The following is a 17375-nucleotide window of genomic DNA, read 5'->3' as shown; positions in this document are numbered from 1 at the left end:
ATGACACTTGTCTATCTGGGTTGTTGTGGGGCTCTGGAAACTATATTGTTCTTGGCACACAGTCATGGCCTGGTCCGTGTCTGCTACTTACAGTAATGAGGAAACTGATCTCAGGTTTCTGGACTTGCCTGAGGTCCCCCAAAGAGGTCTGGGGAAAGCACAGACTGGAGCTATTGCCCATCCTATGCTGTCTTCCCAGGTTCAGCAAATCTCAGCTCAATTTTCAGCCAAGAATCTCTCCAGAGAGTCAGTCTTCAGGGCAGCCCGTCTTGCTCCAAGTCAGATCAAACCAGGTCCCCCTACTCACACTGCACAGAGGGTTCACTGCAGTTGTTCGAGGGCTGAATGGTGGTTTGCCCTAAGACAGCTGATACCCTTGGATTCCTATGATCCACTGGGTGTGCCACACGGTGTCAGCTGCCCAGCAAACTGCATGGGGCCCCCTGTGAGCTGGGGACACGTCCCAGGCCTGGGAGAGCTTCAGCGTGCCCCTCATCTCCCTTCCTCCAGGCCTCGGGGATTTCGCCTTGAGACCTTTCACTGTGCTCCTTCTTCCTGTCCGCTCCCTCCCTGGGAAAGACATCTTCAACTTTCAGTGTCCAAGCAGATGGCAACAAATGTCACTGCTCTGCGGAATCTTCCTGGACTTCCCTGGGCAGACACCTGCCTCTCTTATCTTGGCTGCAAAGAATCTTCCTGCTATTATTACAGTATTTATCATACCATGTGACTATTTAAGTAAATACTTATTTCCCCTTCTAGAAATGGAACTTTCCAAGGACCAAGACTGGGCCTTATTGACCCAGAATCCAGCTCCCATGCCCTGTAGATGCCACACATAAATATCTGTTGAGGCAAAAAAGACTTGAAAAATAATGATAATCAATGACTCTCCTTTTTCTTCTGGAAGGGTAGAGGCATGAGACTCTGTGGAAAATTTACCCCTTTTCTGCCCTAGTTCACTGTGACCTAGGCACCAGAGTCTTCCAGAAAAAAAATATCCCTTCAGAAGTACTAAGGCTAACATGGCTTTCTGAAAACCAATGAAAAAAAAAAAGCTATAAAAAGACTAAGAGAATCAAAGAGACTTAACATGAGGTTCAACAAGACAAAAGATTCGACAAAGTCCCAGCTAACTGTGCTGGGGACAGAGCCACACCCAGGCTTGGCAACCCTCTCTCAGTATGTTCTGGGAGTGGAGGGAAAACAGCTCAAGTCTCAGTTGACATTATTATTTTTATCTCTCTTGACTCCCTGTAGGGCTCTGGCAGAAAAGCCAATGGCCTAAATCAAGATTCCAGAGTCTTGAACAAACTTAAATTTTATGGCCCCTTGTGGGTCCATCCATGTGGAGGGCCTTCTATGACTGTGCTGCAGGGGCCACTCACACAGCCACTCCACCAGCCTAAGAAATTCTCCAGGACTTTGTATCTCTAGGGCCCAAGTCAAACTTCGACTCGCTTGGCTGACATATAGTCAGCTTGCCAAAAATATCTGAACTAAATTCCAAATTTTCTCTGATGGATCACGTTCCAAAAGTTTTATAATGCACTGTGTTGGCCAGGATGTGGGGAAACAGATGGTCACATGTGCTGCTGTTGGGAGTGTGCACTGAGACATCATCAGTGGAAAGCAATATGGCACAACTATCAAAGTTAGAGGCGCACATGCCACTGGACCCAGAAAATTATATGATCACAAGTTAGCATCTACCAAGCATTTGCACATGCTGGGTACTTTCCAACACTGTACATAAATTAATTCATTTCATCCTCACAAAAGTCACTTACCTCACTTACCTGAGGTAAGTGATATCAATGCCCCAATTTACAGATGAGAAGGCTCAAGAAAAAAGACTTTAAATCATTTGTCCAAGAGTGTTCAGCCAGTAAGAGCACAGGGATCTGTTTTAGGGGGAGCTCGCCTAACCGTGATACTACACTATATCCCTCTATAGAGCTATCCGTTGAAGCATTATCTATAATGGAGAACACCAACATAAATATCTATCATAAGCCAAAGAGTAAATATATTACGGTTTTCTGTACGGGGAACACTGGGCAGTTGTTCTTTCAAAGAAAGGAGGTTGATATGGAAGTGTACTGATGTGTTGCAATCTCCAAGCTATGAAAATTTAATGAGGTAGAAAAAGTAGATCCCAGGCCAGTATGCTACCATTTGTAGAAAAAAATAATAAATTCATAATTATGCTTGCATATTCATGGTATATAGCTCTGAGCCGATACACAAGAAGAGATAAAACACAACAAAACCAGACAAGGAACTAGGGAGAGGAGGGAAGCTTCTCACTGTATGTCTTTATATACCTTCTAAATCCTCTGCCACATATATGTATTAATTATTTGAAAAGAAAACAATTTAAGAGAATAAGCCATACCTGCAAAGCACATAGGAGTTGCCTAATAGAAAATACAGCACCAGATGTTTAATTCTATTACTAAGTGTCCACTTGGTTTTAAAGCTGTTGGTTTATGAATGCTTCTTTCCTCCAGGGTCTAGCTCAGAGGCTGGCCCTTCCTAGGTATTCCACAAATGACTGTGGAATGAATAAATAATGTGCATATAGAGTTGAATCAAATGGAACTGATGTTCCCTGAGGTTCCATGTGCAATTCATACACAGGAGGGGTGTGTACTGCTCTCTAGAATCGGGCTCATGAGGGACAGTGTTCTAGACCAAGCAGGGCAGGAGGAGAGCCAAGTTTCACGGTGAACCAACCTAGGGTTGTTAACATGCATGTATACTTTGAACTCCCTCAGGATTTTTAATTACATCAGTGGTTCTCAATTGGGGGCAATTTTGTCTCCAGGAGACACAGGAGAGCATCTGGAGACATTTTTGACTGGGACATTTTACTGGGGAGATGCTACTGGCATTTGGTGGGGAGTGGCTGGGGATAAGGCAGAGAAACGCTGAGCTATCATTACAGCTCTGACCTTTATTCACCTGCCCTGGGACATACCTAGAACTTCAGGTGTGTGTATTCTCCCCCCAAAATCCAGCTGATGCTCCATCTTCCTGAGCTTATCGATCTTATTTTCAGTGGAATCTCATCACTCAGGAGCCCAGCCAACTCTGTCCCACCTCCCTGCTACAGTCACTGTGAGGAGCTGAGAAACAGTTGAATATTTAAGAAAGAATCATTCCGGGAATGGTGCTGGTGGAAAGTTCAGCTGTCCCCAGGGCCAGGTGCTCTTCCAGCAGAATGCAAGCTCATGAGGCTGGTTCTTGAGAAACTGAGGGAGGATGGAAATATGTGCATACTTCTCAGGCAGGCGCCATCAGAAAGGATGCATGGCTCCAGAGCAGGAAGGACCAGCCCCACTGAGGTAGGTGCGTATGCTCCATTAGCCTTCTCCTACAGGTTTATGTGGGGCAAAGAGGGTGCTCTAGGATTCTCCCCCAGTCTGGGTGTCAGAGAGGAAACCCAGGGCATCCTGGCTGCCCTGTTTAACCCCAAGACAAAGTTGAGGTCTGTTTTACCTGGGAAGCATGCTGGGCATGTGTTGATACTCTCACAAGGGGAATGGGGTTCAGAGCCACAGACCCAGTGGCTCTGTTCTGTCCTGGGTGCTTACATGCCTATGACCATGGGCAAGTCACCCAACTACTCTGTGCCTCAGTTCTTTCCTCTGTAAAATGAGGGCATTACAGCGTTGTTGGAAGACTCCAAAGAAGTTATAGATGGGGAACATGCTCGAGAGCTGACGGGTCCCGTACAAACATTAATTGTCATTCACATCCTCATCTCCCAGATTTCTGGCTCATTTTTACCCCAGTGAATATGTGGTTAAATAGGGGCCAGCTGGCAGGACCAAGGCTCAAGTTCTGGAAGTCTGGGGTCGAAGGAGAGAAAGTGCAGTTCCTGTCAACACTCAGGCACATGGACGTGGTGAATAAGAGATGGGCGAGGATGAAGCAATAAGATTCAGACTCACGTGTGTTTTCCTGCCTGCAGTATGAAGTGGAATGAAAATCTGGGACAGCAACAAAATAGAATGTTACGGTGATGGCCTTTTGCTGGCTGCAGCTGCAGAGGTTAATAGGGAAGCTGAACCAAGAGGGTCAAGGAAGCCAGGACACTCAAACGCTGACTTCACAGGAATTATTTATGTGTTTGACATCAAGCAGCAAATATTCAATGAGAGCGTATGTTCTGCAGCATTAAACTGTGGTCCTGGGAAGGTATACTGAAGTCCTGGTCCCCAGTACCTATTCATGTGATCCTATTTGTGTAGAAGCTTTTGTGAATGTAATTAGTTACGATGAAGTCCTACTGGATTATGGGGGACCCTAACCAAGGATCCGAGGGTCTGTAGACAAATGCCCTGTGAAGACCCAGAGGCACAGACACACAGGGAAGATGGCCCCATGAGGACAGAGCCAGAGCTCGAAGTGATGCATCCGCAAGCCACAGAATGCCACGGATTGCCAGCAACCATCAGAAGCTGGGAGAGAGGCACACAGAAGAGTCTCCCTCACTGCTGCCAGAAGGAATCAACCCTGCAGTCACCTAGATTGGGGACATCTAGACTCCAAAACTGTGAGACCACACATTTCTGTGGTTTAAGCCACCAAGAGTGTTGTGATTCATTATGACGGCCCTAAGAAAATAAAACGGCTTATCATGAGCGGACAGAGGACTCACGGGAACCAGCTTCCACCCTGGAGCAGGGTCTGTAAAAGGGCAGCCTCATGGAAGGGGTAGCGTAAGAGTAACTGGTATCTCCATGCAGAAGAGGCAGCCAGGGGCATTATTATTATGCTTCCTGTTGGGCAGAGCCAAGGCCGCCTCTGGGCGAGTACCCTTTTATCTGCCAGGCAAGATCCTCTCAGAGAGGGAAGGAAGATTTCATCTGACAAGCCTTGTTCTTTTTCAAACCACGTGGATAATTACTCAGAACTCTATTTTCTTCATGGCTTTTGCAAATGGATTTTGTGGTGATTTTTTTTCCAGACATTTTGGGAGCTCTGAGGAGGGAGATAAAAGAACCCATTAATACTAGCATGTGTCAAAAAAAAAAAAAATACTAGCATGTGTCACTAGGGACGATGAAGTGCTGAGAGAAGGGGTATATCCTTAAATAAAGCAGGAAAAAACCAGAGGTTACCTGGGTCTCTAAAATGCTGTGCTGTTGGCAATCCAGTTCCTGGGGCCTTTCTTTGCCTTTTCCGGGACATACCTTATTCTGTTGGATAAATTCTTCCAGTCTCAAAACCTAAAATAGAAGAAAACAAACACTTGTTAATGATCTGGAGCCCCATCTCCTGATGGGGTCATTAATCTGGGAAACCATTCTCCAGGGTCAATCGGTTCTGGGGACAGAGCCCCATTAGACAGCTTCTAAATGTTTTTCTGGAAAGGCCACTTCTAATTGGTTGGTTGTTTCATCTTTCTAGAAAAGATGAGTCCGGCAGGGGTAGAGTACTCTATACGTCCCTTTAAATTATGGACATAAATACACCTATACGGGAGCTGTAAGGCGGTTTTTCTTGGCTTTCACAACATTCCTGGAAGATCACTCCTTTTCTTTTTTTTTTAAAAAGCTAGTTGGTAAAGAAAATGAATAATATTTAAGAATTATACCAAAGAAAGGGTGGCTAGGAGGTACTACTCAAGTGTATAACCCTAATTATGATGATGATGATTAGCCAGCTAATTGTAGAATATCGATTAGACAGACTGGTTTCTCTGCTCTAGACTCTGAGAAGAACAAGGCAAATAACCATAAAGAAAACTCAGATTTGCTAACAAATCTTGCTAGGAAACCTAACCCTCCTTGGGCCCCATGCCAGGTATGAGGAGGTAAGGAAGAAAGACAGAGTGAGAGCAAGATGGTAAGAGAATAAAATACAGCTCAGGCCTTCTAGAAGCTCTCATCTTGTGGAAGAGGCAGCAGGTAAGTGGTTATCATCACAGAAACATTCAGGAGACAAAATGATAATAGTACCATGAATGGTGTGTTTCTCTGTGCCAGGCACGGGCCTAAGAATTTTGCAGTATAAAGTTGTTTAATCCTCGCAACAACTACTATGAGACACTTACTACTGCAGAGAATTTACAGCAAAAAACTCTGCCCAGGAGGTCTGGGGCACTTCGGGGGCACTGAAGGATAAATAGGAGTCCGTCAGTGGCGAGGGTGACAAGTGACATTCCAGGAGACAGGAGTAGCAGGTGCAATGGCAGAGGGAAGGCAGGATGTGCGTGAGGATGAGGAAAGTTCCATGCTGGGGACCTGGCATGCAGGAGTGGGTGGGAGGAAGGAGTCCTGGGCAAGAGTGGTGGTGGGTTGGGCTGGGCCCCAATTATGAAAAACATGGAAATTAAAGATTTGGGGGAAGGACGAGTGGGATCTTAAGTGGATTTGGGTTTTAGAAGGCTATTTCTGGAATTCGCTGACCCAGGGAGAATGTGGAGGCAGGGAGATATAGGCCAATGTTCTTGACAGACTCTAGGCAACATCACAGAAGACAGTCACGAAACTATTTATACTGCATTTTGCTAAGACTTACAAAATATCCAAATGGGAATCCTATGTAATTGTTTGTGTAACATCTGAAAGAGGTAAAGAAAAACAGAGTCTAGACAAGCCATGCTGGGGGTCTGATAAAGGGAGAGGAGAGGATGGGAGCCCTTAGGGATAGGACCCACAGGACCTGACAACTGATTGGATGTGATGATGGGGGAGGGGCGGGGACTCCAGGTGAGAATGGAGGAGGTCAGGCCCATTTCTAGCTTTGGTAAGCAGTGGTGGAAGACATGGAGGACGAAGAGCAGGCCTGAGGTGCTTGGTCGTGATCTGCCTCTGGGTCAGGCCAGCCATCTGCAGATACTCAGGTCCTGAATGATTCTTGTCATCAAATGTGTGGCACATCATGCTAGAGGGAGGATTAGCATCATGGTTAAGAGTGGGGTCTTCAGAGCCCCATTACCTGGGTTTGAATCCTAGACCTGCTAGTCATTACCCGTGTGGATTTGAGGAAGTGATTTACCTTCTCTGAGCCTCAGTTTACTCATTTGTAAACCAGGGATAATCCTAGTACCTACATTGTATGGTGGTAGTGAGGATTAAAAGTTAATACACGTAAACGGCTTAGACAGAACCTTAAATAAAGTAAACACTCAGCAAAATTAACTGTTGTCATTTTTAGAGAGGAGCTCTCCTGAGCATTTAGAGAAACAGTCAGTAGGGGGACCCCAGTGTCCAATGTCAGAAGCATGACTGGGCTGGTCCCACACAGATATGGGAAGCCTCCCTAAGGTCTGCAGAGCAGCATAGTCCAGAGCCAATGTGAAAACTGACAATACAACTTGACAGAGAGGGAAAGAAGAGGAAGAAAGAAATGGATGTCTTCACCTTGTTTCCACCTTGGCTGAGGTGGAACAGAAGCCTCTGGAGCAGAGCCTTGCTGCCGGGACCGCTCCTCCTGAACCCCTAATATATCAAGTCTAAGGTCTGGCAGGCTCAGCTTTTAGAAACATGGTAACTTGTGACACAGAAAAAGAGGTTGGAGAAAACCGTAATGTGTACATGCGTCTCACACAGCCAAAGAGATAACATATCACAAATACAGCTGCGGCCCCTGAGTGTCTCCCTGATCCACCACCCTCCCTTCTAGAAACAACCCGTGGTTCAGATTTCCTTCTGTCATTCTCAGGCGTGTCTCCAGAATGGACTCCACTACGCATTTCTAAACAATCGATACTGTTTTGCACACGGCTTCTAGATACTTAAAAGCTCCCATAGGAGGTTGTGGCACTCAGTCAGGGCTGAGAAACCAATTTCATGGACTCCTGAGGGGAGCATGGACTCAGGGCTCATCTGGAAGATGTGAGAGAGGACAGGGGAAACAAGGAAACCCCTTCACATTTTGGGGGGGGGTCTAATGAGCCAGGAGTGAAGCCCGTTTCCAGTCCCTCCCGTGAGTTCCCTCCAGAACATGGTCAACCGTTCTTTTAAACTTTGACCTTGGTCTCTGGGTGGTCTGGGCAGGTGGACTCGCAGAGCAAATATGATGTTCAGCTGGTCTACAGATGTTCTCTACTCCTTTCTCCCTTGCCTGCCTCCTCTGTGCCTCCCCAGGCTGGCCCGGTGACACAGATACAACCGATGGGAGGAGGAGTCAGTGGGAGCCCTCTGTAAAGGCTTGTGGTTTCCTGATGAAGTGGGCAGGCCTGGTCATCACCTCCCCCATGCCCCATTTCCTGGTGTAAATTTGGACCTGACAAGAGGATGGTGACACTCATTTTCCAAGCCTGAGGGAATCTGAGCTAACTTTCCCCTTAGATGCAACAAGCATAGGACCTATGGACTACAAAACTTTTAGGGGCCACAACAATGTTTGAATTTCTTTTAAAGTCAGGTGGTAAAAATACAGCTTGGCCATATTAATCTTTATATCAATGTGGTCATAAAATACAATTTTTTATATATTTTTTTCAATGGAGGAAGGAGCCCATGAAGGCAAAGGCATCTAAAACCCAGGAAAGTGAGGACCCAGTCCAGGAGGAGGAGAGACTGTGGGAATCTCAGATATACCAGATGTGATGTCATTTAGCCACAGAATCCACCCCAGCAGCCTACTGCCTCCTTTTATGTGAGACATTAAACCCCTTTTTGTTAAGCCTCCATAAATCAGGCTCTCTGTTACTCACAGCTAAATTTATGCCCCAAGAGACAGATTTCTTGTCAGGCCACAGTCCTTTCCTTTTTTCCAAGGATGCTGAACGTACAGAAGTCAGGCCAGTTTTCTGTGCTTCCTGGCATCTCAGTTAGCCAAGACTTCCACCCAGACCCATCACTCCCAAGCACTGAATTAATTTGGGATTTACCTCAAGCAGGGAATTCTGGAGCTTCACATTTAGGGCTGCTTTCTCTTCTTCCAGCTGCTTGATTTCATTTTCTGACTTCTTCTTCACTTCCTCCACCTGTGCTGCCACTTCCTAAATGGTGATTAGAAGAGTTATCCACACAAGACATGAATGCATGGACATCACATGCACATATTCACACCCTGCCTTATCCCAAAGGAGTTCAAAGAAGCTTACAATAAAGGTTGCAGGATACAAAATTAATCTGCAGAAATCCATCGCATTTCTATCCACTAATAAAGAGCAAGAGAAATTAAGAAAACAATCCCATTTACAATTGCACCAAAAGAGTAAAATACCTGCGAATAAACTTTACCAAGGAGATGATGGACCTGTACTCTGAAAACTATAAAACAATCATGAAAGATATAAAAAAAACCACAAACAAATGGAAAGATAGTTCATTCTCATGGATGGGGAGAACAAATACTGTTATAATGTCCATACTACCCAAAGCAATCTATAAATTTAACGCAACCCCTGTCAAAATACCAATAGCAGTTTTCACAGATCTGGGACAAATAATCCTAATATTTGTATGGAACCATGAAAGACCCTAAAAAAGCCAAAGTAATCTTGACAAAAAAGAATAAAACTAGAGGTATCACAACCTCACATTTCAAGAGTTACTAAAAAGCTGTAATACTCAAAACAGTATGGTACTGCCACACAAACACATAGATCAATAGAACAGAACAGAAAGCCCAGAAATAAACCCATGTTTATATGCCTCTTGACAAAAGAGGCAAGAATATGCAAAGGAGAAAGACTGTCACTTCAACAAATGGTGTGGGGAAAGCTGGACAGCTATATGCAAAAGAATGAAACTGGACCACTTTCTTACACCATTACACAAAAATAAACCCAAAATGGATTAAATACCTATATGTGAGACCTGAACCATAAACATCCTAGGAGAGAAGACAGGCAGTCATTTCTATGACATCAGCCATAGCAATGTTTTTCTAGATATGTCTCCTGAGGCAAGGGAAATAAAAGCAAAAATAAACTACTGGGATTACATCAAAATGAAAAGCTTCTACATGGCAAAGGAAATAATCAACAAAACTAAAAGACTACCTACTGAGTAGGAGAAGATACTTACAAATGACATATCTAATAGAGGGTTAGTGTTCAAAATTATATATAAAGGACATAGAACTCAGGGTGCCTGGCTGGTTCAGTCATAGAGCATGTTACTCTTAATCTTGGGGTTGTAGGTTCGAGCCCCACATTGGGTGTAAAGATTACTTAGAAGTGAAATCTTAAAAAAGAAAAGAACATACAACACCAAAAAATAATACATTTTAAAATGAGCAAAACACTTGAACAAACACTTCTCCAAAGAAGACATCCAGATGACCTATGTTCAACATCTCTTATCATCAGGGAAATGAAAATCAAAACCACAATGAGATATCACCTCACACCTGTCAGAATGGCTAAAACCAAAAACACAAGAAACAACAAGTGTTGGGGCACCTGGGTGGCTCAGTGGGTTAAAGCCTCTGCCTTTGGCTCAGGTCATGATGTCAAGGTCTTGGAATAGAGCCCCGCATCAGGCTCTCTGCTCAACAGGGAGCCTGCTTTCTCTTCTTTCTCTTTGCCTGCCTCTCTGCCTACTTGTGATCTCTGTCTGTCAAATAAATAAATAAATAAATAGAAATAATCTTAAAAAGAAACAATGGATGACGAGGATGTAGAGAAAAGTGAACCCTTGGTACTGTTGGTAGCAATGCAAACTGGTGCAGCCATGTGAAAAACAGTATGGAGATCCTCAAAAAAATCAAAAGTAGAATTACATAAGATCTAGTAATTCTACTACTGGGTGTTTACCTGAAGAATACAAAAGCACCTATTCAAAGAGATACATGCATCCCTATGTTTATGGCAGCATTATTTAAAAGAGCTAGATTAAGGAAAGCAGCCTGTGTCCATTGACAGAGGAATGGATAAAGAAGATGTGGTACACACACACACACACAGAGGAATATTTCTCAACCATAAAAAAGGATGAAATTTTTCCATTTGCAGCAATATGGATGAATCTAGAGAATATAATGTTAAGTGAAATAAGTCAGAGTTAGAAAGACAAATACCATATGATTTCACTCACATGTGGAATTTAAGAAACAAGTACACAGAGAAAATAAAAGAGACAAACCAAAAAACACACTCTTTTTAAAATTAATATATAATTTATTATTTGTTTCAGGGGTACAGGTCTGTGATTCATCAGTCTTACACAATTCACAGTGCCCACTATAGCACAGACCCTCCCCATGTCCATTACCCAGCTACCATCTCCCCTTCCCTCCAGCAACCCTCAGTTTGTTTCCTGAGATTAAGTCTCTTATGGTTTGTCTCCCTCTCTGATTTCATCTTGCAAAAAAACAGACTCTTAACTATAGAGAACAAACAGATGATTACCAGAGGGGAGGTGGGTGGGGGGAATGGGTAAACCAAGTGATGGGGATTAAAGAATACACTTCCGGTGAGCATTAAGTAATACAAAGAATTGTTGAATCACTATATTATACAACTGGAACTAACATAACACTGTATATTAACTACACTGAAATTAAAATAAAAAAAAGATTGCTTAATTAATTTTAAAAAGTCACTGGAATGAATAAATCCAAAGTCAACAGCATTTTATAAAAACCATTACTTCATTCCTGGCACTGATATACTTCTGAATCTTAGCTTTTAATATTACTTAAAGGAAATAACTACAAAATTATTGAATTCTACTTTCAAGTTAAAAAAAAAAGAAGCCTACAATAGTCATAAAATATTTTAAGAAAACACAAATTAGAAATAAACAATGGGGTGCCTGAATGGCCTGGTTGGTTGGCCATCCAACTTGGTTTCAGCTCAGGTCGTGACCTCAGGCCATCATGAGATGGAGCCTATGTGGGGCTCCATGCTCAGTGCAGAGTCCATTTGAGATTCTCTCCCTCCCCCTCTGCCCTTCTCCTCCACTGGTCCTTTCTTTCTCTCTCAAATAAATAAATAAATAAAATATTTGAGGGAGAGAAAAGAAATACACAAGAAATTCAAAAGAAAACAAATGTTAAGATCATTCCCCAAATCTGATATATACTGGCAGGGTGTACATAGTAGACATCTGGGTTTAAGTTTTACAGTGTCAAATGAGCAAAGAGAATGCTCATTACTGACACAATTCTCGGTGTTCCATAAATCAAAAATCCAACTACATTCTCAGATGCAGGGAAATATTAAAATCAGAGTAAAATTTTCCTCTGGTTTTCTCAACAGCTTCCATAGTTCAGTCAAAATGACGGGGCTCACAGAGTCGCTTCTCCATGGTTCCTCACCCCAGCTTGACTGCCTCACACAGAAGATCCAGACAGAGGAACATTCTGGGGATGACGTGGATGGCACAGCCTTTTAGCTGTGTGATCTTGAGTACATTTCCTACCCTCTCTGTGACTCATTGTGTTCCTTAAAAGCCTAGCACAGTTCTGGCTGGGTGAGGGATAGATAAATAATGAATACAACTATTATTCTGATAGATGCCTACCATTTCCAATCTAGTCTATTTTGGGAGGAATCTTTTATCTGTCTAGAGGATATCTAGAGGAGCAGATGAAATATTCTGTTCCTCTTAGCTGGCCTCATAAGTAGGTAACCGCTCATTCATTCGACAAATACTTATTGAGACCTACAATGTGCCAAGCACTGTTCTCAGAGCCAGAGATAAGAACAGACAAAATATCTACTTGCTAGGAGCTCACATTGGCATAAAATTGGCAGCAAAGTCAATAGGCACAACTTAGTAGATGCTATGTTGGATGGTGACAAGGGCTGAGGACAAATAACAAAGCAGGAAAGGGGGCTATGGAGGATTGAGGGGGTTGCATTCAGTTCACATAGGTTGGCCAGAGAAATCCTTAGGAGAAAGCGACTCTGGGGTAAAGGTCTATGTTGTTAAGTAAGGAGCCTAGCCAATGAGATGTCTTGGTGTGCATACTTCTGGACCTGTGCAGGCCCTGGCATGTTCTAAGGATGAGAGAAGGGCTCTGTGGTTGTAGTGGAGTGACTGAGGGGAGGGGGTGGGGGAGGGGCTAGACGACATGGGAGAAACCATAGGAAGCCTCAGACGTTGGTAAAGACAAACAAGATGAAAGCCAACCAACAGCTGGAAAGTGGAGTGGCACAATTTAGCTTTAACAAGGTCACTTGGCTTCAGTCTTGAGGACAGTTGGAGGGGACATGGGGCAGAGGGGCAGCAGGTGGGCCAATGAGGAGGCTGCAGCAGCAACCCAGATGGGACCTGAAGGGGGCTGGACTGAGGCAACAGTGTGCCTAGCAATGAATATAGAACGACAGATGTTTTCTCAGTATAGACGGTGAAGGCCTGCTGTCAAGGACAACACCAATGTTTCCAACCTGAGCAGGGGGAGGATGGTGCACCATTAACAAAAAGGAGGAAGACAGAAGAAGAAGCAAGTTTGCATACAGTAGGAGGCTCGTGGGGGACATGTTGAGTTTGAGACCTCTGTTAGATGTCCAGTAGGCAGGTGGACATATGGGTCTGGAAATCAGGGGAAAGTTCTGGATTGCTGGTGTGCATTTGTGAGTCATCAGCCTACAGAAGGTATTAAGCCATATATTTGAACGAAAAAAGCTAGAGAATATAAAGGAAAATAAAAGAGATTCAAGAACAGAGAGCCCTGGGACACTCCTGCATTTCTGAAGTTGAGGTCATAGTATCTGAGTGTTATCTGGGCCTCAGTTCTTCCATGCTGTCAATGATTACCGACCTTTGCGCTGCAAAGCAGATGGACCTAGTAATAGCAGCTGACATTTACTGAGTGCCTACCCGTTTGCTGGGTTCCTTCCACAAACACTCATTCTGATCACTATGAAAACCCTATCAACTGGGTACTATTTTTGAAGTTCCTTTAGACCAGTGGAACAGAGTAGAGAGTCCAGATATGGATCTCAACTTTATGGTCAACCGATCTTTAACAAAGCAGGAAAAAATATACAGTGGAAAATAGACAGTCTCTTCAACAAATGGTGCTGGGAAAATTGGACAGCTATGTGTAGAAGAATGAAACTCAACCATTCTCTTACACCATACACAAAGATAAACTCGAAATGGACAAAAAGACCTCAACGTGAGACAGGAATCCATCAGAATCCTAGAGGAGAACATAGGCAGTAACCTCTTCGACATCAGCCACAGCAACTTCTTTCAAGATATGTCTCCAAAGGCAAAGGAAACAAAAGTGAAAATGAATTTTGGGGACTTCATCAAGATCAAAAGCTTCTGCACAGCAAAGGAAACAGTCAACAAAACAAAGAGGCAACCCATGGAATGGGAGAAGATATTCGCAAATGACCGTACAGACAAAGGGCTGATATCCAGGATCTATAAAGAACTCCTCAAACTCAACACACACAAAACAGATAATCATGTCAAAAAATGGGCAGAAGACATGAACAGACACTTCTCCAATGAAGACATAAAATGGTTAACAGACACATGAAAATATGTTCGTCATCACTAGCCATCAGGGAGATTCAAATCAAAACCACATTGAGATACCACCTTGCACCAGTTAGAATGGCCAAAATTAACAAGACAGTAAACAACATGTGTTGGAGAGGATGTGGAGAAAGGGGAACCCTCCTACACTGTTGGTGGGAATGCAGGTTGGTGTGCAGCCACTTTGGAAAACAGTGTGGAGATTCCTTAAGAAATTAAAAATAGAGCTTCCCTATGATCCTGCAATTGCACTGCTGGGTATTTACCCCAAAGATACAGCTTTAGTGAAAAGAAGGGCCATCTGTACCCCAATGTTCATAGCAGCAATGGCCACAGTCACCAAACTGTGGAAAGAACCAAGATGCCCTTCAATGGACGAATGGATAAGGAAGATGTGGTCCATATATACTATGGAGTATTTGGCCTCCAACAGAAAGGATGAATACCCAACTTTTGTATCAACATGGACGGGACTGGAAGAGATTATGCTGAGTGAAATAAGTCAAGCAGAGAGAGTCAATTATCATATGGTTTCACTTATTTGTGGAGCCTAAGGAATAACATGGAGGACATGGGGAGATGGAGAGGAGAAGGGATTTGGGGGAAATTGGAGGGGGAGACAACCCATGAGAGACTGTGGACTCTGAGGAACTAACTGAAGGTTTTGGAGGGGAGGGGGGCAGGAGGTTGGGTGAGCCTGGTGGTGGGTATTGTGGAGGACACATATTGCATGGAACACTGGGGTGGTGCATAAACAATAAATTCTGGAACACTGAAAAGAAATTTAAAAAAAATAATAAAAATTAAAAAGAAAAAAGAAATGAAGCTTAAAGAGGTTAAATGACTTGTCCCAGTTCATGTGGCCAATAGGTGGTGAAGCTAAGATTTGAACTGAGGAAGGCTGATTGCTTGGCTGTATACTTCCTCCCTGCCAACCTAAGGGAACTGTGGTATCCAGTACAAATGCCTGACTGAAAGGTCTTCCCACCTCTGCAACAGCAAAGCTGAGTGAGGTCCCGTGGACAGGCTCCCAGTTCTCCCCAAAGCAGGGTGAAGGTGCTGGAAGTCCAGTCTTCAGGAACTGGAGCCTTGTTCTGTTTCCAAGGAGTGATGTGCACTTGAGCTGACATATGGGAATGTGGGGGGCATGGCTTGTGTGATGGGCGATGACTTGGGGTTAAATGGAAACCTATCATCTTTCATTCAACCAACCAATATTAACTGAGTATCTGTTATATGCCAAGTATTGAAGGTGTCAGAGGCAGGCCCCTGGCCAGGGCGGCCTCCGCCATTAAAAGATGGCGCCTGGCTAGTTGCCAGGTTAGGATTGCCTCGTGAGACTAAGCAGAACGCCCAAAGAGGAAGTAAACAGCATTGGTTGCTAGCGAAGTTGTTCGTTTAGGTGCACAGCCTGATTTGCTCCCTCCTGTACCCTGCTCGCTGATCGGTCATGTAAACATATATAAGTGTGTAGACTTGCGGAAATAAAGAGAGAGAAGGTACATCTGAACTGGGGCTTCTTGTCCTTGCGGGTCGAGGGCGATAGAAGGGACCAGTGATAGTCACTGTGTGTGTGGTAAATGTTAAACAATTGGCTTCCAATCAATCAATCAATCAATCAAACTGATTTGCAGCATTTGTTGACTTTCATGGTATAAGTACACCTACTGTGGCTCACTTCAAGTTACTACCATGATGTCACTGAATAGAGAGTTGGGAAAAGATGTGAGAAGTTCTTCTCAGGAGTCAGTGCAAGTTGATTCTTACATATGACTGTACATAATAGTGAACAGCATTCCCCAGGGGGGAAAGCAAGTAGGAAATAGGTGATTATAATGAAATGTAGTGACAGCTATGCTAAGGTAGGATCAGTAAAAACTAGACAAAATGAGACAAGTGAATTTGGAAGTTGGGAGGGAGTGACCCCTCTCAAGGGAGAGAGAGACATTAAGGCCAAGAAGGGAAAGGATATGGAATGAATGGTGACTTAAAAGCTAGAGGGCAGAACTGAACAGGGGTCTGGTGTGGGATGAAGGAAGGGAGACAAATAGGAGTCCAACCACATAGTCTCTTAAAAACCACATGAAGGAATTTGAACTACACCATAAAGATGATAGGGGGCCTTGGGAGAGTTTGAAACCAAGGTTGAGTTTTCAGAAGATCCCCCTGGAATGGAGACTGGAATTCAAGGATGTGGGGAGAGAGGACACAGGGAGACCAGTAAGGAGATCATCGCATGGCCCAGCAAGAAATGGTGGGTGACCAGACCAGTGTGCTACCACCAAGGACAGAGGGAACTGAACATATTCCAGGGCAATCAAAGAAGCTGATGAACAGGTCTGATGACTAATTGAGCGTGACATACAAAGAAGTCCTGTCTGACTCCTGGGTTTCTGACTTGAGCTGCTAAAGAGATATTGCTCCTGGAGGACACCTGTACATTTTCTATGGGGCCAAGTTCTGTGGGGCTAGGTGACTGCCCTGGGGTCAGTCATATAGAAGGAAAGAGGGATGCAATTAGATTGTAAGGTCACATGAGGTGGGCACCTATACGGGTATCATTTCTTCAATAAATCTATGATTCCTTTTGCAGGGCTTGGTGTTTGGAGAATTCATTTGTTGAAAACAATATACAAAATTATCCTTTTACCCCAAGAACCATCAGAAACAAAGAAAAATTTTGATTTTTTTTATTTCATCAATTAGCTTCTTAGTCACTGAAGCTTTTGTTGAATAAAAGTTTTGTTAAACATGCCTTCTGGTAAAGACACTCATTAACTCTGTCAAAACGTGCTCACTGTCATGATAGTGTAGACACCTGGGAGAAAGATTCCGAGCAGAAAGCAGGGGCTATTTCTAATGTTACACGGCCTAACTTCCCAAGGTCCTTGTAATCAATCACAGCTTCAGCTGTAGCCTTGACAAATGGACCTAATGTGAAAAAAAAATGTCCCCACAGGT

The 17375-nt window shown here is 43.8% G+C and overlaps 1 protein-coding gene across 1 annotated transcript in view; it reads right to left on the bottom strand.

Moving 5' to 3' along the window:
* FAM184B (family with sequence similarity 184 member B) overlaps window positions 1-17375 on the bottom strand; it is a 173741-nt gene that overhangs the window by 47118 nt on the left and 109248 nt on the right. Inside the window, exons 6-7 of the mRNA XM_044226042.1 lie at window positions 8855-8965; window positions 5133-5240 (exon numbers count right to left, since the gene is read on the bottom strand). Of these exons, the coding sequence (XP_044081977.1) occupies window positions 5133-5240; window positions 8855-8965 (219 nt within the window). The remainder of the gene's footprint in view (window positions 1-5132; window positions 5241-8854; window positions 8966-17375) is intronic.

The sequence above is a fragment of the Neovison vison genome, chromosome 11 (genome assembly GCF_020171115.1).
Source record: "Neovison vison isolate M4711 chromosome 11, ASM_NN_V1, whole genome shotgun sequence".
In the NCBI taxonomy this organism is placed as follows: domain Eukaryota; kingdom Metazoa; phylum Chordata; class Mammalia; order Carnivora; family Mustelidae; genus Neogale; species Neogale vison.
This window is presented reverse-complemented; position numbering and strand designations above follow the sequence as displayed.